We start from the raw sequence: 27,826 nt of genomic DNA, 5'->3' as shown, positions 1-27,826 counted from the left end.
TGGTTCCAGCATCATGTACCAAACATATATGAGAGTGGTATCAATCTAAATTATAGACTCTACACATAAAAAAAACACAAGTGTTGAAGTATTCCATGAAAATAAAAAAAATGTTGGCATGGGATGTAAAACAACCCCGCTGTCACTGAACATAACCCAGGCTTTTGCAGAATTGTCCAAAATTTACGTTATTGTCTGGCACTAGCGTTGTGGTTTTGCTGTACTGTCCTTTCAGTCTTATTTCTGTTCTCCAACCATTAAAAAGAAGGGAGAAACCCTGTGCTGCATATTAAACAAGACATCATCAGCATTTCCAGTGACTACTTCAGTGGCCCTGAAAGTGACTGCTGGGTTAATAGGCCTTAATGAAATTCATCAGGAACAATGAACTCACCCTTGCAGACACTGTTCCTCAGCTGGAAGCCGGCAGGACAAGTGACCTGCAGCTCACATATAAATGAACCCACTGTGTTCACACACTGCTCGCTGGGCCGACAGCTATGGGTGTTGGTTGCACACTCATCCACATCTGCAGAAAAAGAACAACAGTGACTGTGTGTGTGTGTGTGGGGGCTATCCATCACACAGGGCCTGTACATAATTCTTACCTCCCAACTGGCTCTAGATCATGACGGGGCTCAATGAGTCAGCAGCAGATGGACGTCAGCAAAATACACTAACAAAGGAAGTTGTTCTTAAATCTAGGCGTATGAGGCATACCAGGAAATTACATGATTTGCTTTTGCCTGAATGGAAATCACTAGCTGGGAAGTATGGGGCGAATGTGGCTCAGGTGGTCGCCCACCAATCAGAAGGTCGGTGGTTCGATCCCTGGCCCTGCAGTCCCATGTCGAAGTGTCCTTGGGCAAGACACTGAACTGAATTGCTCTCGATACTGCGCCATCGGTGTGTAAATGTGTGTTAGGGCTGGGCAATATATCAATATAAATCGATATCGTGCTATGAAATAAGATATTGTCTTACATTTTGGATATCGTAATATGACATACAGTAAGTGTTGTCTTCTCCTGGTTATAAAGGCTGCATTACACAAAAGTGATGTTATTTTCTGAACTTAACAGAGTTACTAGCTGTTCTATTATTTTCCTTTACCCACTGAGTCATTGTACCCACACTACTGACTGATTATCACAAATGTCATTGTATTCTGTAAATATTTTTTCAAAGCACCAATTGTCAACCCTACAATATCGTCACAATATCGTCATCGATGTATTTGGTCAAAAAGTGTATGTATGTGTGTGAATGGTGCCTGTAATATGTAAAAGCGCTTTGAGTAGTCATTAAGACTAGAAAAGCGCTTTATAAATACAGTCCATTTACATTTACATTTGTCATGAGGGTCAATGGGTGCATTCCGATTACCTAGTAGTTCCCTGTGAAGTGGACTGCACGGTGTATTTAGACATGTACCATGTTAGCTACTGTCAATACTTGCTGCGGATGTGAAGAAACACAGAAAATTGAACCTGATCCAATATTCCTTATGGCAGTTTGTTGTGGAGGCAGTGTGTAAACGTGATTGACCCAACGTGAGGTCATATTTATTTTTTAACGTGAGCAAATTTCGGACTCAGTGTGCAAGGACCTTCACACCCAGTGGGTTTCTGTGATGTGAGAAATACTTTCAAAGTACTATTGTTTAAAAATACAAAAATACACAGAGCTATGCAAAGGATCTTAGCCCCACCGAGTGGAAAAACAGTAGGGAGCTAACATGCTCAGTTCGAAAGGGAACAGCGAACTGCGTAGGGAAGAAATTAACAACGGTTGATCACAACAAGCAAGATCACCGATCAGTCATTGCGCCTCGCTGGAATAACAGTACATCTAGAAAATTACTCAAATCAAATTAATTCACAAGTAACATACATTTCAGCTGAATAGGTCTTGTAATGGTATCAGTTTATGTTTCAATATATTATTTTCAGTGGTGTAAAATTTCCACAGTAGCAGCAACACAACCAAGGGGTGTTAATGGTACCAGGGTAATGCATGGAGGAATTTACGTTGGTGACGTTGGAGGGTGTTCTGAATAGAGGAATTTTGTCGAGGGAAGTTCCCTCAACCGACACAAATCCTGCTAAAGAAGTCCACTGAGGACCAAGTAGAACCATTAGTTCTGAGAAAAGTAATATAATTAGTTCTGGTCTTCTCCACTTTGATTTATCAATCACTCGGTTGAGGTGTCGCCCAAACGGCTTGAGTGCTAATATGGCTTTGAATAAAGTTTGAGTTGCTTTTGTGTTGTGTCTGGTGCTTAGTCAGCGTTACTGTCAGCCTATGATAGTAATGGTAATGATTACCACTTTGGGCAAATATGTTTCGAATTAAATGATTTGACTGGCCGTAGTCAAAGAAACAAAGGCGTTCTTGCTGGTATCCACAAACAGGAAGTGCCACCATTAATCCAAAACATTGGAAATATACCTAACAAGCTGACATGTATGCGGTGGCAAAAAAAATAAACTGGCAGTTTCATTTTAGCTGGACTATGTAAAGATGTGTTTTTCGTACCCCTAATACTGCACACAATAACATCACATAATCTGTCCTGCGAGTGCTTTTTGGCGGGCTGTCATATCAACTTTGGACAGTGACTGCTTGTTATGCTTGTTTGTGCAAAATTAAATACAGAGGTGTAAACTTTTGAATCTTTATTAGTCAAACAGCAACGCAGCCAGTACATACAGGCACTGTTGATTTATGACGGTGGTGGGCTTATGCCGAGGCAGTGGATCGCCGCTCTGTTGTGGCTCACAAACTGCCGCATTATCTTATCGTGCATCACAGTGCATTGCCGATTAGCTGGACGCACTAATAGCATTGGACTGGAATCATACATTCCAAAGATACATGTGTGTGTATCTGTGCGTTTGTGTGCACGCGGGAGTGTGGCAGTCATCCAGATTTGAAGATCATGCCGAAATATGTCGCATTCCACAGGGAACCTGACGGAAAGGTCTGGACCAAATCTGCATGACGGAGCCAGGGCGGAAAAACAAAAGGCAGGAACGAGAGCGAAACATATTCTCCTGTGATGCCTGCGTATCTGTCGGCAGTCCCTTGCTGAAATGCCTTTCTCGACTTTCAAAGCTTTTGCCCGCAGGGAATCTGAATGAACTCGTGTGTCTTACAACACCTTCCCACGGGGAGCGGGAGGAAAACCACTGAGCCGAGGTTTTTTCAGCAGCACCTGGTGAGTGAGTAACATCCTGCAGCTCTTTTCTTATAAGGTTATTCACCTTCCGAAAAACCACACAAGCATCAGCTCTCACACGACATAGTTTATTGTATTATATAAAGCCTCTGTGGAGCTGCAGCAAACACATTCATCTTACCCGGTAAAATGAACCATTTCCCCTTTTTACATTGTGTAACTCTCTGTATAGTCTACAGGACTCGTGCTGTCCAGGCAGGGCAGTGGCAAATGTCCTTGTTTTTTCCCCCCAACCGAGAGACATCTGTTGTCCCCGTTGTAGGGAGGATACTTCGGGGGCAAATCACGCTAAGCGTCTCGTTCGCCTCGCCCTTTGGGCCCTGCTCGCCGCCAGGCCTAGGGATGGACAGGACTGTTTCCAATGTTTGTGTATTGCTAGTGGTGCAGAAAGTCGCCTTCTACTACCGGCTCAGCATTGTTTCCAGTGCGTCATTCGAAGAGCCAAAGAAAATAAAAAAGGAAAAATGTTCCTATTGCCTGTCCCTACCTCCCCTGACTCGTCCCCAGGGACAGCCACATTACACAGTCATGAGGAGTGAAGTGATCCAATACAAGGTGGAAACAAAGACTCTATTTTCTGAAAAACACAAACGCTTAGCTGAACGGAGCGGGGGGGGATAGCAGATTTAGGAGAATTCCATCAAGAGACCAGAGGAGGCTCTGCACAGGGAGAAGTCTGAGAGGCAGCACTATTAGGCACAGAAGCAAACACACAGACACACACACCCTCTTATTCTTTCACAGCTCAAACTGATGTAGATGAAGTCAGCCTTGGAACATTTGAAAATTTGGTTTGAGACAGGAGGGTCAGGGTTACACAGACGGGTGGGACTGTAAAGGTTCACAAGCTGTGAGCACGATTTCCCAACCATCAACGACAGGGGATAAAGTCAGGAGGATGTGCAGAGCAACAATATTTTTTCAGGCTTTATTTAACAACTGAGCAAATCCATCTGGTGAAGGCCACGAGATGTAGCTGAATGCAATGGGAACATCTTGTAAAGAGAATTTGTTGTCAAAATAATCAACTGAGTGACATTGTGCTGAAAATGTAAATATTCTCATGTGTGCACCAAACTATCAAGAAGCATTTCAAGGTTATGAAAACACCATTACGCAGTAGTGTCTTTGTGCTTCTATGAAAATAGAGCACCTAGAGTTATACTATCTAATGAGAATTTGTTGTCAAAATAATCAATTGAGTGACAATTTGCTAAAATGTACATATTGGGGGGGCCTCTTGCTCACCCAGTAAGAGTGTGCTGAGTCCTTTGGAGCTGCCCGGGTTCGAGTCTAACCTGCGGCACTTTGCTGCGTATCATCCCCCATCTCCCTCCCACCTTTCCTGTCTATCCACTGTCATTATAAAAAATAAAGGTAAAAGCCTCCCCGCCCCTCCCCCAAAAAAGTACATATTATAGTACTGGTGCCATCCAAGGTTTCTGCCTGTTAAAAGGAACTTTTTCCTTGCTGCTGTCGCACCAAATGCTTGATCTTGGGCCGGGGGGAATTGTTGGTTCTCTGTAAATTATAGAGTGTGGTCTGGACCTACTCAATCTGTATTTGAGTTCTGAGTTTATTGTCAGAAATCTGACATTCTTCTTCTTTTTTTTTCTTTTTTTAAGTCACAATTCTGACTTTAATCTCAGAATTCTAAGAAAAAAATCTGATTCTGACTTTTTTTTTTAAGTCAGAATTCTGAGATTAAACTCAGAAATCTAAATAAAATTGAATCAAATTGAGTTGTTTTATAAGTTGCACTGGAGTTTGAGCGTTCGACAGACTGTACAAATGTTGCCCTCCTCCACAGTAAAGGAAGATAAACGTTACTCTCTTCTCCTGAGTAATCATTCTCATGTGTGCTGCACAGGGCACCAAACTATCAAGAAGCATTTCAAGGTTATGAAAACACCATTACGCGGTAGTGTCTTTGTGCTTCTATGAAAATAGAGCACCTAGAGTTATACTATCACACCATTTAAAAAGATAAACTACTGAAACATCTCTACATCCCTGAGCTGAAACTCTCGACAGGGAGAAGATATCAGTTTTCAGACACACCTTCCACCTCTCTTGTGAAAGCGAAGCGAAGACGCTCCAAGCGTGGATTGTTGTTAGAGAAGAAAAGCTTTTTTGTGGAGTGTGGATGAGCGGACACTTTTAGTGAGTTTTCTTTGAAGCTTGCCACAGCTAATCAAGGACGGAAAGTATGGTTGAATCGGGAAAGGACAACAGAGAATCCGCTGCAGAGCTAACAACAACGGTGGCTAAAAACAACCGGCCGCTACATCATAAAAGGCACAGAGTACGTGTGGGAGGTAGATGGAACTGTCCCGAGCAGTCTCGATCCTAAACATCGGAAGATACTGAGGGCGAGCAGAAGGGAACAGTAGTCTCACCGAGCAGTCTCTGTGGCCGTACAGCTTGTAATAAAAAAACGTGCGATAGTAAACTGTGAGCTCACAGCTACCCGGCTCTGATCAGGAGAGGGAAGAATGCCGAGAGGAAACAACAGCACACAGATCACAGAAATGACAAACACTGCAGATGACCTGCAAAAAAAAATCTCTAATTTTTTTTAAATTTTATTTGAATTGAATATACTTTATTTTGAACATTTAAAGGTTCAAAATAAAGTCTATTCAATTCAAATCAATTACAAAAATGTAAAAACTGAAGTGACACTATATAGTGCAGGGCAGCAATGGAGTACTCGAGTCCTGAATTCGGACTCGAGTCCGAGTCCAGGACTCGAGTCCGACTCAAGTCCCTATTCTCTGGACTCGTGACTCGACTTTGCACTGATGACTTGGACTTAGACTCAGGGTTTCCCCCGGGAAAAGTGTCTTTTCCGAAGAGGGCCCAGCTGGGGCAAGTCACACGCTGATGGCAGCTGATGTAGAGCCCAATAGTTTCTGTGATAACAGAATTATGGATGGAATCGCGAAATTGAGAATTGAAATTGAAAAAAAAAGCTATAAGACAGAGGCCCCTGCATTAAGTCAGTGCTAAAAGCTAACTGGAGATTTAAAAAGGTATGACTATGTCTTACTTTCCAAAAGAGCCGCCCCACTGCCAAAATCTTAGAAATACATAAAAAAAACAGAATTCCCAGTGGTTTAGGCCAGTTTGGCCACCAGACTTGCAAACCTGGGGCTCGAGCATTCATGAAAAAGGATTTGAAAGTCGGATGAAGCGTCTGACTACTTTTATGTGTAAAGGCCCAGACACACAGAGCCGATGGCCAAACGTCGGCAGAAAAGGCAGTTGGGCTGACCAGTCTCCCCAAATTGGTCAAAAAAAGTGCCTCGGAACACACCAAAGCGACAAGACGTAATACGCCTCCATAACAGCAGGCGGCGCTAATCTGTATTGTCGCCCAAAAATGACGGCACGGAACACACCGAACAGACTCGAGTCACTGACCTCGCCAGACTGTCCAACGGACGATTATCGGCTCCGTGTGTCCAGGCCTTAATAGGCAGTGATGGAGTACCCAAGTCCTGGACTCTGACTCAACAGTTGGTGACTCGACTACAACACTGGGGCAGGCTCCCAGCCATAGATAACCCCCATGTGTTACATGTAACTCTGAAAGCTGATCTCAAAGCAGGAATAAACAAATCAAATCCATCCCTGCCTGCAAGAGTTTGTTTAGCGCTCAAGGTGAATTTCATAAAACTGTGAAGGTGGCATAGACGTGTTGAAGCAAGAAAACCACTATGTTTGAATTTGGTTTGTCTGTGTGTGTGTGTGTGTGTGTGTGTGTGTGTGTGTGTGTGTGTGTGTGTGTGTGTGTGTGTGAGTTCAAGAATACCCATTCACAGCATGGTGATGAGCAGAAGTAATGTCAGAGCACTGAGCAACTGTCTAGCCCACACATTTACTATTCAGCTGGTGTACAGTATAAAGCCCTCTTCACAGATTCCATCCTGGTTGACACAATGGTACGATCGCCATGGGAACAATTGTGTATTAAGTGGGAGCTGAACATCCAGCTCCCTCAAGAAAGCACAACCTGCGGCAGCTGAAGAAATTCAACCGGCCAAAGACAATGATGGTGCACTTCTACACAGCCATCATTGAGTCCATCCTCACATCCTCCATCACCATCTGGTACGCTGCTGCCACTGCCAAGGACAAGGGCAGACTGCAGCGTGTCATTCGGTCAGCTGAGAAGGTGATTGCCTGCAATCTGCCGCCGCTCCAGGACCTGTACGCCACCAGGACTCTGAAGCGTGCTGGAAAGATTGTGGCTGACCCCTCCCACCCCGGGCACAAACTCTTTGAGTCACCCCCCTCTGGCAGGAGGCTGAGGCCCATCAGGACCAAAACCTCACACCACAACAACAGTTTTTCCCCTCCGCCACTAGCCTTATCAACAAGGCCCGGAACCCACCTTGACTCTCCCCACACCCCACCTCTGGCTCCTCATGCCACTGTACCTACTCTGCTGTACCGTTCCTTTTTACTTATTTTATTTTACATTTTATTGTCTATCTTTATTAATACATACTCTGTGTATATATGTATAGTTATACTGTTTATATTCTTCTTAACCTTCTTACAGCTAGAGAATGTGACATGCACCAACAACACCAAGACAAATTCCTTGTATCTGTAAAAAACGTACTCAGCAATAAAGCCCTTTCTGATTCTGATTAAGATCTTACATTCATTCATATGCAGCTGAATGCATCATATAGAGAGAAGCGGCTTTACTTACCTTGTCAAAATGTGATTTAAATGATACTGGATTAATCTCTTCAGCATTTGTGATAGAAGTGCTTCCATTTACTGGAAACATCCGTTAAATCCTCAAACACCCCCCTCACACTTACACCTTGTAGTGCTGTTTGCTTTTTTTCCATTCCAGTCTAAACCAAAAGCTGCCCACCCACATCTTCACATGTGGGAACACTTTTGGTCCTCACTCGGCTCACTGAACGGAGTGAATTCGGAGGGGAAACACTAACTCTTATGTGCGGGTGCATCCAGAGGTATTATCCCGTCTGCCGACTGACAGACAGATTAAATAAACTCAGCCAGGTCTGCCAGACACACTCGCACTGTATACATTCACTATCACAAGTGCAGGGAAATCAAGATTTCACAGAAGGCCTTCAGTACTGAAGCCGCACATGATCTGAGAAAACGTATTCATACAGGCAAATTATATTCGTGTTGATATCACTCACTTTCTACCTGTCCTTTTCTGTAGCAACATCTTGTACACTCAAAATCACAAGTGGTGTAAGAATGGATATGCACACGCAATGCTTTAGCTGTTGTGTACTGAATTCCAGAGGTGGACCACACAGTATATCTTTTTTTCACAAAAGGGAAATTGCTCCCAAGTTTTCGCCCTGTTGCAAATGCATGGATCAATTTACTAACTACTGCAGTAGATTTATTACCGTAAGACCCTTCATGGAAAACAGTCTTTGGCATGGTAACAATTACATTTGGGAGGTTTCATGTCGATCTATGTGATGAGTTTTTCCACAGTAAAATGTTGTGCATGCAGTTGCTTATCTTGCCATTTAACGTGGATTCTCAGCTCCCCTAGACTTGCATTGCCAGACCTATCTCCACAGCGCTGCGAAGTAAGGTCTGCCTACACCACAGGTGCACAATCGTCTTGGGCGGCTGTAAGCTCTGGACGCATGACGGTGGCTCTGCTAAATTGTCTCGGGAAGGAACTTGTTTTGGTGGAACATTTGCACCCCAAAATAGAAAACGCCACATACGATATTAAATGAAGTTAACTGAAGGCACAATACAGTAACGTGGGCTATTTAAATTAGCTGATACATGGTTAAACCTCATTAGCTCTTAACAGTGTATCGCCATGTGTACTTCGTCCACAGCAATCCCACCAATCGATCCCAAAACGTCCCAGTTAGAGAGGAAATGGAGTAAACATATTCTTTGTAAATCTTTACAATCATTCCTCAAAAGAACCAGCGGGCCTGCCTTGCTGCACAATGCAAGCGTGTAGCTTGCTAGCTCGAAGTTCGTTGTTGCTTCCCAAAGAGAACGGAGTTAGACAGCGGCCACACACATCCACACTAGTGCTGACCCTGCCTCCTACTATTTAAAGTACAACAAACTTCCCCTGTCAGAGGTGCCCCTCTTGTGCCAAGTTATCACACAGAGCTTTGTGAATGGAAGATAACTAAGTACACAGATGTGCAATGTTTGTAACAGCAGCTGTAGCTGCCACAGAGTAATTGGCCATGGTTGACTAATGCTCCAGGCAGCAGGAAGTGGGAGCACAATCACTCAATGCATTGTTTAGTATCACCAGACCTGCATTTGCCTCCTTCATCAGTGACTGCACCCAATTAAAAAGTGTCCCGATCCCTGGACAAACTGCTCCATTGCACTGTTGTGTTGTCATGGCTTGTCATGTGTTGCTGTGCATGTACACAGTAGTCGAGTGCTATTGTTGGTGTTGGGTTGTTTGTTACCTTGTGCAAACCCTGCTCGAGGGAGACAGCTTAAGGGATACATACGAGCATTGTGAATTGCTCCAATTACTGCCAACGTTGCCATGACAACAACGAGCGGGCAGCCCTTACCTTCACACATGCGTCCGTCTGTCATCAGTGAAAACCCTGGGAAGCAGGAGCAGCGAGCCCGGCCGGCCACCGCCGTACACTGCTGACTGCAAGGACCGTTTTCTGCATGACACAAAATTGCAGCATGATCACCGTGTTTATTATTTTTGCTTACGAAAAGGATCCCCATTAGCCGATGCCGTAGCAGTCAGCTACCCTTCCTGGGGTCCACACTAGACATACAATACATACACATTACATCACAGACATTCCATTACAAGAATATATGTAAAGTCATATCAATGTGCAATACACTTATCCACGCCCACATACAAACACATGCATGTGTACACCCGCAAACATACACACAAACGCACATTTCCCATAAACAAAAGATCAAACTAACAGTCAGACTCAGTAACTATCACATTATAAACATGAACAAAACAAACCTTTTTTATAGAAAAACAATTATAAAACACAATATGTCGTTTAAATAGCAAATGCACCTGCACCCATCTGTGCGCCCATGGGCGTGCTGGTCTTACAGGGAGGTGTGTTCAGGTGCATTCTGGGCGTGCTGGTCTTACAGGGAGGTGTGTTCAGGTGCATTCTGGGCGTGCTGGTCTTACAGGGAGGTGTGTTCAGGTGCATTCTGGGCGTATTGCTATCTTGAGGCAGCGGGAAGTGATGGCGCCATTGACCAACAAAAACCTGGTCTAATGCAGCATTTCATTGTTATTTTAACAGAGAAGTGCTCCTAGGCTTGTGCACAGCGCGCACACACTATGCTTGTTACACACACAGGGACACACAGCAGCACACACACACATGCAGAAGATTACAAATGAAAATTTTACTGTGCAAATCCTCCATCATAACAGCAATGCTCCAAGGTCCAAACGCGCCTGGCTTTTAAAGGGAATGGGAGATGATCTCTGATTGGTTTATTACATGTTACACCCAAAACACACCTATGAATTAATGAAGACACTAAGTACAACCCTTTAGAACCAGGCGCCCGGCGCACGGACCCGTTGTTCCGCCATCAAACTAACAAAAGTGGATTAAAACGCACCTGCGCCATGCGCTTCATGCCGTGCACTTAGATCGTTAAAATAGGGCCCATAATGTCTTCAATTCTCATCCTTGAGCGGTTTTTCTGCTGTCTTTGTAATTCATTTAGCGGTGCAACTACTGACGATTAATCTGTCGGTTATTTTCTCGATTAATCCATAAGTTGTTTGGTTTATAAAGTGTCCGAAAATGGTAATAAATGTCGATCAGTGTTTCCCAAATCCTAAGATGACTTCCTCAAATGTCTCGTTTTGTACACAACTCAAAGATATTCAGTTTACTGTCCCAGAGGAGAGAAGCAACCAGAAGACATTCACATTTAACGAGCTGCAATCAGAGAATTTCTTTCTTTTTTCTCATTAATAATGACTCGATTAATTGATTGTCAAAACAGTTGACGATTAATTTAAAAGTTGACAAGTAATCGATTAATCTTTGCAGCTCTAGATTCAATGAGCCATCACATTCAACACAACAGAATCAATTCTCTCTATCTAACAGCCCGATAGTTTGTCGACTGTTACAAAGAGGCATGGGCCATGGAACTGTTTCCCCACAATTTCTCACCAACACCTTCCCTGCTAAAGTGTCAGAGGGCTGCTCGATACGTCGATCAGGATATTCTTATAACTAACAATCAGAGGCACTTTGAAGAAGCATGGCTTTTGTTGGAGCCTGGAGTAGAGACTCGAGGGTTTGCACTGTTGATCTCCGCCTGACTTGATCAAGATTCAGCTCATGAAGCTGCAGCAGCACGACTGAACAGTTGATCAGTGAAAAATGAATGCAGCGAGGCAACTGCCCCTGTTTTTTTTGTACTTCTGTTCTACGTGCTTTGTTGGTTTTGGTCTGGCCCACATCAGACTGACACAGTCGCTGGACTTTGCCTAAAGCAGAAAGACAGCACAACAATGGATGTCAGGGTGGCCGTGACGTGCCGACGTGTAAGGTGAGCGTATTGTGTCACTTCCGGTGTTCCCGTGTTACAAACGCTAGTTTGCTGCTCCGGCAAAAACTTACTGAACTCTGCTTCACTGTTTAAATTAGCAGCTATTTGCCTGGATTGCATTTGAATTACAATTGTTTTACTCAAGCACTTATACTTAGCTTCACTTACAGCGACTGACTCGCTGAATTTACAATTGTTAAAACACTGTTAGCTACTTTAGCTTAGCCATTAGCAATGGCTAATTCCTCTCCCTCTCCTGCTCTCTCTTGCTCTGTGTGTCAAATGTTTAGCTATTCCCCTGCCTCCTTTAGTGATAACGATACATGTAATAAATGTAGTATATTCGCTGTTTTGGAGGCAAGGCTTAGTGAATTTGAGTCACGGCTCCGCACCATGGAATCAGAATCGTATGCTTCCGTAGCTAGCCAGCACCATGTAGTTAATACGGGCCAACATACAGTAGCTTGTGTAGCTTCTGCTAGCTGTCCCCCGGCAGACCCGAGCAGCCGGGTGATGGGTGACTGTCCGAGGGCGTAGCGTTAGATCTAGACCAGGGAGTGCACATGATGAAGGTCGCTCTAAACCGGAGCGTCTTCGCCTCTCTAACAGGTTCTCCTACTCAGTGATACACCCGCTGAGAAGCCAGTTCTGGTTATTGGGAGCTCTATACTGCATTATGTGAAGCCAGCGCCGGCTACAGTAGACCTACCTACGGTCATATGTGCCCCGGGGCTGGAGCGGGCGATATAGAAACCATCTAAAGCTGCTGGCAAAAGAACCGTAAATACAGTAAGATCATACTTCACGTAGGTGGTAATGGGTCGTAAATCGGAGATCACTAAAATGAATGTTGAGTCACTTTGTGCATACGCCAAAGACAATGTCGGACTCAGTAGTTTTCTCTGGACCCCTGCCAAACCTGACCAATGATGAAATGTACAGCCGTGCGTCATCCTTCCACCGCTGGTTGTCGGGTGGTGCCCAGCTAATGATGTGGGCTATGTGAATAACTGGGGCGTTCTGGGGAAAGCCTGGTCTGATTGAGAGAGACGGCATTCATCCCACCCGGGACGGTGCCGCTCTCATATCAAAAATTCGAACGAGTTTATCAGACCATAAACCATGACCATAAACCATGACAACCCAAGTTTGATATTAGTAATCAGAGGTGCAGTGCTACGCCCCTCTGTGCTTCCGTTGGAGCAGTCGCCCACTCATAGTCTAATAAGCACGGTGTCTGTCCCCCGGCTCAGATCGGTTAAATCAAAGGTAAACGAAAGATGCGCTATACTTAACAACCTAATTGGAATTAAAACTACTGCAATAGAACAAAATAGGAAAATTAGATGTGGACTATTAAATATTAGATCTCTGTCTTCTAAAGCAGTACTGGTAAACGAGTTGATATCAGACAATAAAATTGATTTATTTTGTCTTACTGAAACCTGGCTGGGCCATGAAGACTATGTTAGTCTAAATGAAGCCATTTTTCCCAGCCATATTAATACTCAAATTCCTAGAGGCTCCGGGCGAGGGGGAGTTGCAGCCATCTTTGATGCAAGCCTGCTAATTACTCCTAAACCTAAATTACATTATAACTCATTTGAAAGTCTTGTTCTTAATCTTCAACATCCAAAATGGAAAACATTACAGCCAATTATATTCGTTGTTATTTACAGGGCTCCAGGTCCGTATTCTGAATTTTTATCTGAATTCTCAGAGTTTTTATCATGTTTAGTCCTTAAATCAGACCAAGTACTTCTTGTAGGTGATTTTAATATCCATGTGGACGTTGACAATGACAGCCTTAGTACTGCTTTCAACTCATTACTGGATTCAATCGGTTTCAGTCAGAGTGTGCACAAGGCGACGCACTCTTTTAACCACACCCTCGACCTTGTGCTGGCATATGGTATTGAAATTGAGGATTTAATAATATTTTCGCAGAATTCGGTATTATCAGATCATTCTTTAATCACTTTCGAATTCTTACTACCTGATTATATTAAATTAGATAAAAGCTCCTACACCAGATGCTTATCTGACAGTGCTATAGCTAAATTTAAAGAAGATATTCCAACAGCATTCGACTCTATGTCATGCCTTAACATAACAGAGGACCTGTATGTTAACCTCAGTCCCTCTCAAATTGATGCATTTGTAGACGGTGTTACGACATGCCTACGGACGACCTTAGACTCCGTCGCTCCCCTGAAAAAGAAGATGATGAAGCAAAGGAAACTAGCACCTTGGTATAACTCCCAAACTCGCAAATTAAAACAAATCTCGCAACACCGCGATATGAAAGTGGCGTTCCACCAAGGTGGAAGAATCTCGTTTGGATTGGCAAGAAAGTCTCAAAACCTATAGGAAGGCCCTAAGAAGGCCAGATCAGACTATTACTCATCACTAATAGAAGAAAACAAGAACAACCCAAGGTTTCTTTTCAGCACTGTCGCCAGGCTGACAGATAGCCACAGCTCTACTGAGCCATCTATTCCTCTAGCTATGAGTAGTGATGACTTCATGAGCTTCTTCAATGATAAAATTACAACAATTAGAGATAAAATTCATCACCTTTTACACTCAACTTCTAACGGTTCACCTTTAAACGCAGAGTCGTTAGAAATAAAGACTAGTCTCGACATTTACTTAGACTGCTTTTATCCTATAGATCTTCAACAATTATTGTTAAAGATATCCTCAGCTAAGCCATCTACCTGTCTCTTGGACCCCATCCCAACGAGACTACTCAAAGAAGCATTACCTGTGGTTAACACCTCATTACTAGATATGATCAATATGTCTCTATTAACAGGTTATGTACCACAGTCATTTAAAGTAGCTGTGATAAAACCATTTCTGAAAAAACCCACCCTGGATCCTGAGGTCTTAGCAAACTATAGACCTATATCTAACCTTCCTTTTCTATCCAAGATCCTTGAGAAGGTGGTTGCTAATCAGTTATGTGATTTTCTACATAGCAACAGTTTATTTGATGACTTTCAATCAGGATTTAGAAAGAATCATAGCACAGAGACGGCACTGGTGAAAATTACTAACGACCTTTTAACTGCTGCAGACAAAGGTCTTGTCTCCATTCTTGTTTTACTAGATCTTAGTGCTGCATTTGACACAATTGACCATTCAATCCTGTTACAGAGATTGGAACACTTGGTTGGCATTAAAGGAATTGCTCTGAGTTGGTTTAGGTCCTATTTCTCTGATCGATCTCAATTTGTGAATGTTAATGATAAATCCTCCAAGTACGCTAAAGTTAGCCATGGGGTTCCTCAAGGCTCAGTGCTTGGACCAATTCTATTCTCCTTATATATGCTTCCTCTTGGCAATATTATTAGAAAACACTCAATTAACTTTCACTGTTATGCGGATGACACCCAATTATACTTGTCAATCAAACCAGACGAAACCAGTCAGCTAGCAAAATTTCAAGAGTGCATTAAGGATATAACATTCTGGATGACCTATAATTTTCTGATGTTAAACCCTAACAAAACTGAAGTTATTGTGCTGGGCCCTAAACACCTCCGAACTTCATTATCTAGAGATATAGCTACTCTGGATGGTGTTGCCCTGGCCTCCAGCACCACTGTTAGAAATTTAGGAGTTATCTTTGATCAGGATATATCCTTTAATGCCAATCTAAAACAAACCTCAAGAACAGCCTTTTTTCATCTTCGTAACATTGCCAAAATTAGGAATATCCTGTCTCAAAACGGCGGCAAAACTAGTCCATGCATTTGTTACTTCCAGGCTGGACTATTGTAATTCCCCTACTGTCAGGTTGCTCAAATAAGTCTCTTAAGACTCTCCAGCTGATCCAGAATGCTGCACGCGTGTTCTCACAAGAACTAAGAAAGAGATATCATATTTCTCCTGTATTAGCTTCTCTGCATTGGCTTCCTGTTGAATCCAGGATTGAGTTTAAAGTCCTTCTCTTGACCTACAAAGCTCTAAATGGTCTAGCACCATCGTATCTAGAAGAGCTCCTAATACCCTATTGTCCTACTAGAGCACTGCGCTCCCAGAATGCAGAGTTACTGGTGGTACCTAGAGTCTCTAAAAGTAGAATGGGAGCCAGAGCCTTCAGTTATCAGGCTCCTCTCCTATGGAACCAGCTCCCGATCTGGGTTCGGGGGCAGAAACTGTCACCTCATTCAAGAATGAACTTAAAACTCTCCTATTTGATAAAGCTTATAGTTAGGGGTGAGGAGTTGCAGTGTTCACCTAACTGGCCCAACTGCTTCTCTTCATAATTGTTAGATTAATAATACATAACAAAGTAGGGGAGGCAGGCCAGCCAAGCCAGATCCGGCAGGGCGAGAGTTCTAAGCCCGAAAAAGCTACCTCTCCTTATGACCTGTCTCTCTTAGTTACCTGTTATAGTTACGCTGTTATAGTCCTAGACTGCCGGGGGACTTCCTTCCTTTGACACACTGAGCTGCTCTCTCCTCTCCCTTTCTATTACTGTTTCTATTACTGTTACTATTACTATTACTATTTGTGTGCAGCCCGTCCCAGAAATGCTTGTTACTAATCCTAGCTTCTGGGGGTTTACTCCCGGAGTCCTTATGCTTTTTTCCCCAGCCGTATTTCCTTGGGAGAACGTTGGCACCAAGACCCTGGTTGCAGCTGTCGCCGTGGTCCTGCTGCACTCCCTGCTGAGCTCAGCGATGCCCTGCAATGTCATGCTGCGTCCTGCTGAACCCTGCAGCTTCCCGCTACATCCAGTCACTGTTCCATTATTAATGTGACTACTATCGCCACTGTTCATCACACCCCCAACCGGCTCGTCAGACACCGCCTACCAAGAGCCTGGGTCTGTCCGAGGTTTCTTCCCAAAGGGAGTTTTTCCTCGCCACTGTCGCACTGCTTGCTCTTGAGGGAATTACTGGAATTGTTGGAATTGTTGGGGCTTTGTAAATTATAGAGTGTGGTCTAGACCTACTCTATCTGTAAAGTGTCTCGAGATAACTTATGTTATGATTTGATACTATAAATAAAATTGAATTGAATTGAATAAGGGAGTTATCCGCCTCAGGGCAATCAGACAGCACTGGGACACATGTCAGACCTTCTCAGCACGGCCTGCATGCTTTCTTTCAATGGAAGCAGAGCTGATTTGTTGAGCAGATGCTTACTGGGCTCTAGACATTGAGTTACAACTGCTTGTACACTTCACCGCCTTATATGGAACACTCTTTTATGCCCTCAAACCCCGTTACCCCCATTTTCCACCAGGCGTCTGCACTGTGTTCCGGAGGCAACGCGGGCCCCGCGAGCAATTGCGGCCATTCAAGTCAATGCTTGATATTCCGTCATGGCGCATCCCAGAAGCGTGCGTGAAGCGTGCGTGAAGCGTGCGTGAAGCGTGCGTGAAGCGGCGCTCCGCTCCCCTAAAGATACGCGGCAGGTCTATTTTCACGCGAGCCACATCCGAGAGCATCCAGTCCGTTTACCAAAACACCCCCAATATGGTTTATGTGTCCTCTACAATACCACGGACGACAAGAGAATCATCTTGGATGTGGAAAAACATAACAAGACATCATACATACTCTTTTTATGAGGACAACACCAGCAAAGACAAGGCATGGAGTTTAATTACAGGAGTGCTTGGAGTGGAAGGTAGAGACTAGCTTAAAGGTCCCATGACATGGTGCTCTTTGGATGCTTTTATATTAGGTCCCCTAATACTGTATCTGAAGTCTCTTTTATATAGACCTTAGTGGTCCCCTAATACTGTATCTGAAGTCTCTTTTATATAGACCTTAGTGGTCCCCTAATACTGTATCTGAAGTCTCTTTTATATAGACCTTAGTGGTCCCCTAATACTGTATCGGAAGTCTCTTTTATATAGACCTTAGTGGTCCCCTAATACTATATCTGAAGTCTCTTTTATATAGACCTTAGTGGTCCCCTAATACTGTATCTGAAGTCTCTTTTATATAGACCTTAGTGGTCCCCTAATACTGTATCGGAAGTCTCTTTTATATAGACCTTAGTGGTCCCCTAATACTGTATCTGAAGTCTCTTTTATATTGACCTTAGTGGTCCCCTAATACTGTATCTGAAGTCTCTTTTATATAGACCTTAGTGGTCCCCTAATACTGTATCTGAAGTCTCTTTTATATAGACCTTAGTGGTCCCCTAATACTATATCTGAAGTCTCTTTTATATTGACCTTAGTGGTCTCCTAATACTGTATCTGAAGTCTCTTTTATATAGACCTTAGTGGTCCCCTAATACTGTATCTGAAGTCTCTTTTATATAGACCTTAGTGGTCCCCTAATACTGTATCTGAAGTCTCTTTTATATAGACCTTAGTGGTCCCCTAATACTGTATCTGAAGTCTCTTTCCTGAAATTCAGCCTTGGTGCAGAATTACAGCCACTAGAGCCAGTCCCACAATGAGCTTTCCTTAGGATGTGCCATTTATGTGTCTGAAGCTATTGAGGAGGAGAGAGGGGGCAAGGTGGAGGGTGGGGGTGTGGCCTTGACCAACTGCCACTTTGCTCATTTGAAAGCCATGATGTCTCTCTCTCATGGGTGGGCCAAATTCTCTGGGCGGGCAAAGCAGAGAAAGGGGAGGTAACCTTGCTCCTTATGACCTCATAAGGAGAAGATTCCTGATTGGCCCATCTGAGCTTTCATTTTCTCAAATGCAGAGCAGGATACCCAGGGCTCGGTTTACACCTATCACCATCTCTAGCCACTGGGGGACCATAGGCAGGCTGGGGGAATGCATATTAATGTTAAAAAACCTCATAAAGTGAACTTTTCATGCCATGGGACCTTTAAGTCAGGTTGGTTGAAGGGCAAAGTAAGATGAATGATCAATGAGTAATCCAAGAATATATCCTGATCTATCAAAAACGCTGCCTTTTTTTGTGCTTTAAACTTTAATGCCAAAGAAAAATGCAAACCACTAGGGTTGTCCCAATCACAGTATCAGATCGTAGCCCAGTTTGGCATTTTATTAACTGACCGGGGACCGGCATTCACCCCGTTACCTTACTCCGATCATGTCCATCAGCTTGTGGTGATCACCGCCTTTTATCCACACACTTTCTTAGTCACCCTTTTTTTTTACAGAAGCGGATTACTCTAATTCTCCACACTTCTTCCGTGATTCCTCCAGGAAACCACCGCGCTTTCAGGCCGTTATTCTCTGGAGCCGACATCGGTGAACACGAGAAGAAAAACAAAGATTGACCATTAAGCTCAAGAGGCGCCACTAAGTTTAGTTTTCGTTGTCCAGTGGGGAACTTGAGACTGTTTATGTTTTGGGTGGGGGTGGGATCCTAAAGAGAACTATTTTACTGTTGAGAGAAAAGACTCATTTGCTGAAGTTACAGTACAGGCCAACAGTTTGGACCTTCTCATTCAATGTGTTTCTTTATTTTCATGACTATTTACATTGTAGATTCTCCCTGAAGGCATCAAAACTATGAATGAACACATATGGAATTATGTCCTTAACAAAAAAGTGTGAAATAACTGAAAACATGTCTTATATTTTAGATTCCTCAAAGTAGCCACCCTTTGCTTTTTTTGATAACTCTGCAAACCCTTGGTGTTCTCTCAATGAGCTTCATGAGGTAGTCACCTGAAATGGTTTTACCTTCACAGGTGTGCTTTGTCAGGGTTCATTAGTGGAATTTTATCCCTTATTAATAAAAAAAGCAAAGGGTGGCTACTTTGAAGAATCTAAAATATAAGACATGTTTTCAGTTATTTCACACTTTTTTGTTAAGTACATAATTCCATATGTGTTCATTCATAGTTTTGATGCCTTCAGTGAGAATCTACAATGTAAATAGTCATGAAAATAAAAAGGAAACGCATTGAATGAGAAGGTGTGTCCAAACTTTTGGCCTGTACTGTACTGAAATGTATTACGCTTAAAGCTCCGTTGTGTAATTTTTTTAGTTGATTCTTAGAAAAAAAACCTTTTCTTTCACAAATATGTGCTCATTCATGTGTAATTACTTCCACCAACTAATCAAAGTATTCTCGTACGCGTAGCCTCAGTGGCATCGTGATGAATGCCAGCCGGGAGATTCCTCGCGACTGCTGGCAGATTTGAAAGCCTGTGGAAGATGGAGGATCACGCCTATTCTCGAGGACATGTAACGAAGTCGCCTCGTCATCTTTGGAGAGTGTCTCTTTAGTTTTTCTTTGCCTAGTCGGTCTCACTGATCCACTGCCACCAGCTCTGTCTTTTCATTTTTCTTCACCTTATTTCCCTCTTCCTTTAGCTTTCCCTCGCACCTCCGTCGCATCAGATCTCTGACTGACTCTGAAAATACGTAGCCTACACTGTAAACATTGCCTTACACTATTAATCGCATACAATATACATAACGGACAAAGTTATACTGGAAGCCATGTTAATCTTGGTATACGGCCACCGTAGGAGTTAAAACATGTTCGGAATGGGAGGGGCAGAAAGTAATATTCAGTTGGTTGTCATATACAATTTCACTGCTAGATTAGAGGTGTGAATCTTCATTGATCTCCCGATTCGATTACGATTCAATTCAATTCGATATCTCAATGCATCACGATGCGTCAAATACATTTTTATTATTAAAGCCATGTAGGATATTTAATTCATAGCTTTTCAAGCTTCAAAAACCAAACATTCTGCAGTGCTCTAATACTAAATAAATTGGATACATAAAACTATACAGCACTGAGCACATGGCACTTCCTGAATGTGCAAAACACAACAGAATATGTAAACAGAAATGTTGTTAGGCCTACATTAAACTGTAAACAGAAATAATTGATTATGGCCCGGCCGATTATCGATGCAGCATCGTCCATGTCCACGATTCGATGCATCGCTTATTTGATTATTTCAATACCTCTATGCTAGATGGGAGAAATTCTTAAAGAATGTACAGTAGCTTTAAGACATATTTTAGTTACTTTTTTTATTTAATTAATAATTTTAAAGTTTTAAATATTAAGTAAATTTTGTAAAAAAAAGAAAATAAATAAAAAAAACCTGGTGTGCAGATCTATTATCTGAGCAACTACAAGTATCGGATCGGGACTCGGGATCGGATCGGGAGTCTAAAAAGCTGATCGGGACATCCCTACAAAGCACCTTGGCGAGGTGGAGGAGATCAAGTCCCAGCCCAACAAAAGAAAATCACGGATCTGACGGGAGAAATCCAAACACTTAAGACACAAAACATGGGGGAAAAAAAGAAATAAAACCTGTCTGTCTAAATACCAAATATGACTGAATGTGTAATTTTAAAAGAAATGGCCAGATGCTGAAGGTTTGAATGGTTAACATGCGTTGCAGTGAAACACTGGCCTTACCTGCACATGGATTGAGGCGGGCAGGGCTGGTGGTGGTTGCGCTGGGTGTGGTGCTAGCAGGACTGTGCTCTCGGACTCTGTTGTCCTCGTCTTGACTCGCTGCACATGGAAACACGGCAACAGAAACCGGGAAGAACTCTCTTTATGTTAGTTTCCTTTTGACCTAAGCCATGATGTGTGCCTCCTGTAAGTTGATTAACTTTTGTAAATTTTGATTTACCTTATTAATCAAATCAATTTATACATCACCCTCTCCTTCCACTTTACACGTAAAACAGACAAAATAACAGTTTTCCCTACATTGAGTATTTTTTTTGATTCTTCGAATTTCAGACTGGAATTGTGAGCGACACTGTCTGATACAGCATCATGCAAATTCTTTCTTGCCTGAGTTTAAATATTTCAACACACAAATTTGCGGCATCATTTAGGGCCACCGTCGCAAATTTGCATCTTTTCATTGACTTTGTATGTAATTGCGATGACATATTTGTGCAAAAACACCTCGGTGTGAACGCACCTTAAGAAGGTGATCAGTGCAGAAGTGCAGAAGTGCATAATACAAATGCCCTCGGAAAATGTCTACAACTCTCATAGGCAAATTAAAAGAGCTCGTTATTAAACAACCCCAATTTTTCCGATTACATGCCGCCACTCCGACATGCCGCTATTCCCTAACCCCTAACCCTAACCCCTAACCCTAACCCTAACCCTTAACCCTAACCCTAACCCCTAACCCTAATGGAAACAAAAATTGTCGGAGTGGTGGGACGTTTGAAAACAATGGAAGTGCCGCCACTCCGACAATTATACGCCAATGTCGGAGTGGGGGTATGTCGGAATGGATGACGGAACCCAATTTTTCCATCTCTGTTGAGTTTTGACAATAGCTTTTGTCATTATGATTCAAATATGTCAATGTAAAAAAAAAAAGTTAAACTTATACTTAAATAATGAGTTGTACCAAGCCAGCCTCCCTCTAAAATATGACATCTTACTTTCAAGAACATTCGTGCAACCTTCAACATAAGTAACTTTAAGATTTGTTAAAAAAATTTGGTCTTTTGTTCACTTTGGCCTATGTTGTATGTCATTTATTGTTAAAAAAAGAGGTCTGTCTCACAGATACCATCGTTTTAGGCAGTATCGGAGGCGTCACGATACTTGTATCGGTATGACTGTAGTTTACAACCAAAGCCAGATGACTCCAGTCACAGAGTTGAGAGTAGTTACTGTACCTGGTGCACAGGAGCTTCCGTCCTGTTGCAGGATGTAGCCCTGGTTGCAGCCACAGCGGTAGGAGCCCCAGGTGTTGGTGCATGTGTGCTGGCACAGCTGGCCCGGGTAGAGCTGACACTCATCCACATCCCCCTGCTCCTCCACTGTGTTGGCAGCTTCTTCTGTGGCACTGATGGAGAAGGCCTCGTTGGGGAACTTGCTGTCGGAGACTGGAAGGAGTGAGAGGAGTTTTTTACCATTTGTCATCTTATCTTATTATTGTTGTTCTATTTTATTAATGTCATTTTTTTATCGAATTTCATCTTTTTTATCTTTACTGTTACTATAATTGCCACTGTTCATCATCTCGTTCCATTATACCCACCGCTATAATTATTATGAGTCATATTTTTGTATTTCTCTCTATTTCATCTGGAAGAACTTTAAAATGAAAATGGCCAAGTAAAAGTTCCGTAGCCTTCTCCATGTTTGTTGGTTTGTTTATTCTTTTCTTTTCAGCAGTCAGGAACAGACTTTAACAATAATCAAATAAATAATAAAAACTGCATTAATGCGCGATAAAATAATTGTCGGCGTTAATTAATTAATGATAATAACACGTTAAATTGCCCAGCCCTAATATGTATATATACAGTATGTATGTACTGTATATATTTATTCACCTCTATTCATACACCCACACAATGAGGCATATTTTGCGAACTGTATTTTTTTAGTTGCTATATAGACCAACTTTGATCTTGACATATAGGCTAAGCATTCTGTAGCAAATAACAATAAACCCACTATTAATTACATTATCTTAATGCAGTGTACCTACTTCAGCATGTAAATAATGCACCTAAAATACAAACGTTCTCCAACATGCACTCTAACAATGCAGCCCTATTTCTGATACCGTGGGGGGCCGCCACAGTCAAATCAACATAGAGGAAACACTGTGTGTATATATATTATATAGTGTGTGTGTGTGTGTGTGTGTGTGTGTGTGTGTGTGTGTGTGTGTGTGTGTGTGTGTGTGTGTGTGTGTGTGTGTGTGTGTGTGTGTGTCGGCCATTTACTGTCCTTCAGGTTGTGGCAAGATTGTACATACTGGGCAGCAAGATATGCCCCGTCTCCTACCAGGAGAATTTTTTATTTTAATGAGGTCATTCAGCTCTTTGAAATCTGAGATTACATTGTATCTAAAATTTTTTCCTTTTTTCATTAAATGCTTGCATTGTAGGAGAAACCTGTCGAACAGTGACCACATGTTCTGTTTTCTTTTGGTTGCCATGACTTTTTGTGTCTTCCCGTTTCAACTGCCAGTCTGTGGTCACTGAGCCTGTACTTGGTTAGGATGGTCCTGCTTTCTATCTCTGACAGTAGAGACATTTTCTGCTCATTTACAATGTCTTTCCAGGGCAAGATAGCTCTTTCTCTCTCTCTTTTTCTCTCTCCTCAGCCAGTCACTTCAGACGGCTGCCCACAAAGAGCCAGGTTCTGTCCGAGGTTTTGGTCTGTTAAAAGGAAGTTTTTCCTCGCCACTGTCGAACCAAATGCTTGCTCTTGGGGGAAATGTTTGGGTCTCTGTAGATTATAGAGTGTGGTCTAGACCGACAGTAGTCTATCTGTAAAGTGTCCTGAGATAACTCCTGTTATGATTTGACACTCTAAATAATTTAATTGAAAAGTGCAAAGGTCATGGTCTTAGTGGTGCCTGAACTGTAGACTTAAATGCAATTCATCATAGACACCCTTATACATTAAGGGGTAAGGGCCAAAAGTATACTGCAGCAGTAATGGATCCAGATGTGGGTTTTAAAGTAAATATAATTCAGAAGAGCAAGGCGATTAAATGTTTCCTGTTTTAATTAAAAGGCGGTGAGTCATAAGACTCAAAACATAGTCCCCATGGAAATAATTACAGTGCACCTCATCCATAATTTCATCCATAAAACACTCAAAGTAAAGGCAACCTTCATGCATTCTGAGAGTGTGTGTGTGTGCGTGTGCGTGCGTGCATGTGTGTGTGTGTGCGCAACTAACTGAGCGCTTGAACAGTTTTTGCAGCTCCTAAACCTTCCACAGCTTTCGGCAGGTTATTTGATTCCCGCTTCAGGATGACATCATTCAAATTTCCCTTTCAAAGCCTAAGGAAATTAAATGCAGTCGATGGTTAGAACAGAGCTCATTAAAGAGCAGTATTAGGAGGAATTCCTCTGATGTTGTGAATGAAATAACAGGCTAAGGCAGTGAGGAGACGGACCTTACCTCACCATCACCATTACCATTGGTACAACTATACGAAGGCTGACTAATAACGAACTGCAAATGCATGCTGCGTGTCCGGTCCCAACATATAAACTAGAAAACTGAACAAAGGTCTACCAAATTCCAAACCAATGATTCTGTTCTTAGCTGTTGAGTGAAGACCTTTTCTGGTGCTTTACTAAGAGGGATTTAATGCTCTCATTGCACAGGAGGGAGTACAGACAAACACACTAACAAATGCGGTGTCACGCTGTAATCTTTTTAAAGTCTTACTTCACCACATTACAAGTCTGATGTCATTGATGAAAAGCATGCAAATTCCTTCTCAAGGAGCTTACGCTTTGACTTCATTGCATGCGTAATGTATGTGGACCGTTAGCGGATGTGCCGCGGAATGTTTCTTTTAACTGGCTACACCTGCAGAGCACACACGGCGTAGGATTGTGGGAGTCACTTGCGAAACGGTGAGCTTTTGCTTCGGGATTGTTGTTGTGTCTTTAGTGTTAGACCCGGCACAGCGCTGTGAAACGTCAATCTACTGTCAGTTATTACCAACAGAAGCAAAAAACAGAAACTCTCAAACTGCCAAAACGCTCATTGAAGACATTAAGGGCCCTATTTTAACAATCTAAGTGCACGGCGTGAAGCGTTTAGGGCGTGTCCAAATCCACTTTTGCTAGTTTGACGGCAGAAAAAAGGCTCCATGCGCCGGGCGCCTGGTTCTAAAGGGTTGTACTTAGTGTCTTCATTAATCAGAGGTGTGTTTTGGGCCTAACATGCAATCAACCAATCAGAGATCATCTCCCATTCCCTTTAAAAGCCAGGCGCGTTTGGACCTTGGAGCATTGCTGTTATGATGGAGGATTTGCACCCTAATATTTGTATTTGTAATCTTCTGCATGTGTGTGTGCTGCTGTGCGTCCTTGTGTACGTGCTGTGCACGAGCCTAGGAGCATTTTACTAATTCTCTGTTAAAATAACAATGAAATGCTGCGTTATTGACTTTAGATCAGGGTTTTGTTGGTCAATGGCGCGATCACTTCCCATTGCCTCAAGATAGCAATACGGCCAGAATGCACCTGAACACACCTCCCTGTAAGACCAGCACACCCAGAATGCACCTGAACACACCTCCCTGTAAGACCAGCAGGCTCATGGGCACAAAGATGGCCGCAGGACGGGAAATTGACAACTAGCAAAGGACTTAAACTAGCAAAGACACTTGCATCGGGCTTTGCGCTGCTCCGTTGTGCAAGATAGGGCCCTTAGTCATTTCCGGTATATCAGTAGTTTAATTTAAAAGAAATATAGACGCTGTAGGATCCATTTCAGTGTAAGGGCTGCACACATCTTGCGTAAAAAATATAAATAGAAGACTATTTTCCACTCGTAGAGCAGATCTCTGCGGAGCATACGCACCACTTACGTGCTGCTCTAATGCCCGGTGTAGCCAGTATCAGCGCAGCGTTGGAGCATCCGCTCCGCATACGTTATGCGTGCACGTTGTGCGTGCAATTGCTCTATGTTTTTGAATTTTTTATGTTTTGTGTAAAGCACTTGCCTTGTGCTGAAATGTGCTATATAAATAAAATTGCCTTGCCTTGCCAATGTAGCCGGCCAGTTACAGCTGCAAACAAGATATATTGGTCACATTCAGTTGTGGCTAGAAGGGATACAGCTACGGCGTTTAGCGGCATTGGCAGTAAAGTTTAGGCACCAAAACGACTAGTTGAGTTTAGGAAAAAGATCGTGGTTTGGATTAAAACACTCGGGAGGAACAAACATGCATTTCCTGGGTAAAAAGTATTAAAATGATATTATTAGATTTGAGAGATTTTGCGTAACTTCCGACCGTTGCTGTATCCCTTTTAGACACAACCAGTCAGATTCAGCGGCCCGTGCACTGAACATAAGCAAAAGTGTTCCCAATCAAACTGGTTCAACCACGTGTTTGTCGACATAAGGAGATACAAATGGGTATTGGAATACTTTTGCATTGAGGCATGTTTATCCTGAACCTCCGCTGCTTGAAAACTTTGCTGGCACAAGTAGAGACAGCAGCCTGAGCTGCCATCTGTTCCTGATTCATCACAGCTTGCATACATCTTTTCCCATTACTCTGAACGGTAACGTGACTCCTGACCAATCAACCTAAAGCATCTGTCTCGTGTGAGATCAAACACGGCCCATACCTTACCTCTGACATAAACTTCAATAAGGATAAAATAGCGATGGCTCAACCCAGAACAAATCCATATTTCAGTCCAATGGTTTGTTCAAGGTTGTAACAGTAAATTGTTGAGGAGGCAGAATGAAGCAAATGTTTTATTTGCCCAAGTACTAACTGCTAAACATGAAAAGTAAGTTATCAAAAGTATGGCCAGGGTGAAATTCAATTTGAGCATGGTTTTCAAGATCTTGTTAAGTTAGCAGCCTGTTGTCACCAGCAGCAGTAGAATAGTACATCTAGTCTGCAGACTCCTGTGTTGTGTCCCAATCCAGACTGCACGCTAATTTCAAACAGGATTTAGGTTTGTGGTAGTGTGGATCAACAGAAGTATATTACCATGATAACCCTGACATCTGGAAAGCGGCTCAAGCGCAGGATGTCCGCTCTCTGTGTGTTGCCGTTCTCAAACTCCCTTCGCTAAGGAAAACAACAAACTTCAAGCTAGCGAGCTACACGCTGAAAATGGCAAGTTATGAAGAAAATTTGGATCGTGCAACAACGCAGACCTGCTTGATTCTTTCGGGGAATGATTGTAAAGATTTACAAAGAATATGTTTACGGCATTTGCTCTCCGTTCTCACGTTTTGGCACCGATTGGTGGGATTGCTGTGGACACACAGCGATACACAGGTAAGAGCAAATGAGGTTTAACCATGTATCAGCTAATTTAAATAGCCCATTTTACTGTATTGTGTGAACAGTTAACTTCCTTTAATATTGTATGTAGCGTTTTCTTTTGCAGGGTGCAAATGTTCCACCAAAACAAGTTCCTTCCCGAGACTATTTAACAGAGCCACCGTCGCTGCGTCTGGAGCTTAGCACCGCGCAAGACGATTGTGATTGGTTTAAAGAAATGCAAACAACCCAGAGCGTCTTTTTCCCCTGTCCTAGAATATATCTCTAACTCCAGCTGT

The 27,826-nt window shown here is 42.8% G+C and overlaps 1 protein-coding gene across 2 annotated transcripts in view; it reads right to left on the bottom strand.

The window, feature by feature from the left end:
* Positions 1 to 27,826, bottom strand: part of fbln2 (fibulin 2) — an 88,702-nt gene that overhangs the window by 23,336 nt on the left and 37,540 nt on the right. For both annotated transcript variants that reach the window (XM_039797519.1, XM_039797520.1), the window contains exons 6-9: positions 22,429 to 22,638; positions 21,191 to 21,289; positions 9,826 to 9,927; positions 395 to 529 (exon numbers count right to left, since the gene is read on the bottom strand). In XM_039797519.1, the coding sequence (XP_039653453.1) occupies positions 395 to 529; positions 9,826 to 9,927; positions 21,191 to 21,289; positions 22,429 to 22,638 (546 nt within the window). The remainder of the gene's footprint in view (positions 1 to 394; positions 530 to 9,825; positions 9,928 to 21,190; positions 21,290 to 22,428; positions 22,639 to 27,826) is intronic.

Source organism: Perca fluviatilis, chromosome 4 (assembly GCF_010015445.1).
Source record: "Perca fluviatilis chromosome 4, GENO_Pfluv_1.0, whole genome shotgun sequence".
NCBI classification, from domain to species: Eukaryota; Metazoa; Chordata; class Actinopteri; order Perciformes; family Percidae; genus Perca; species Perca fluviatilis.
This window is presented reverse-complemented; position numbering and strand designations above follow the sequence as displayed.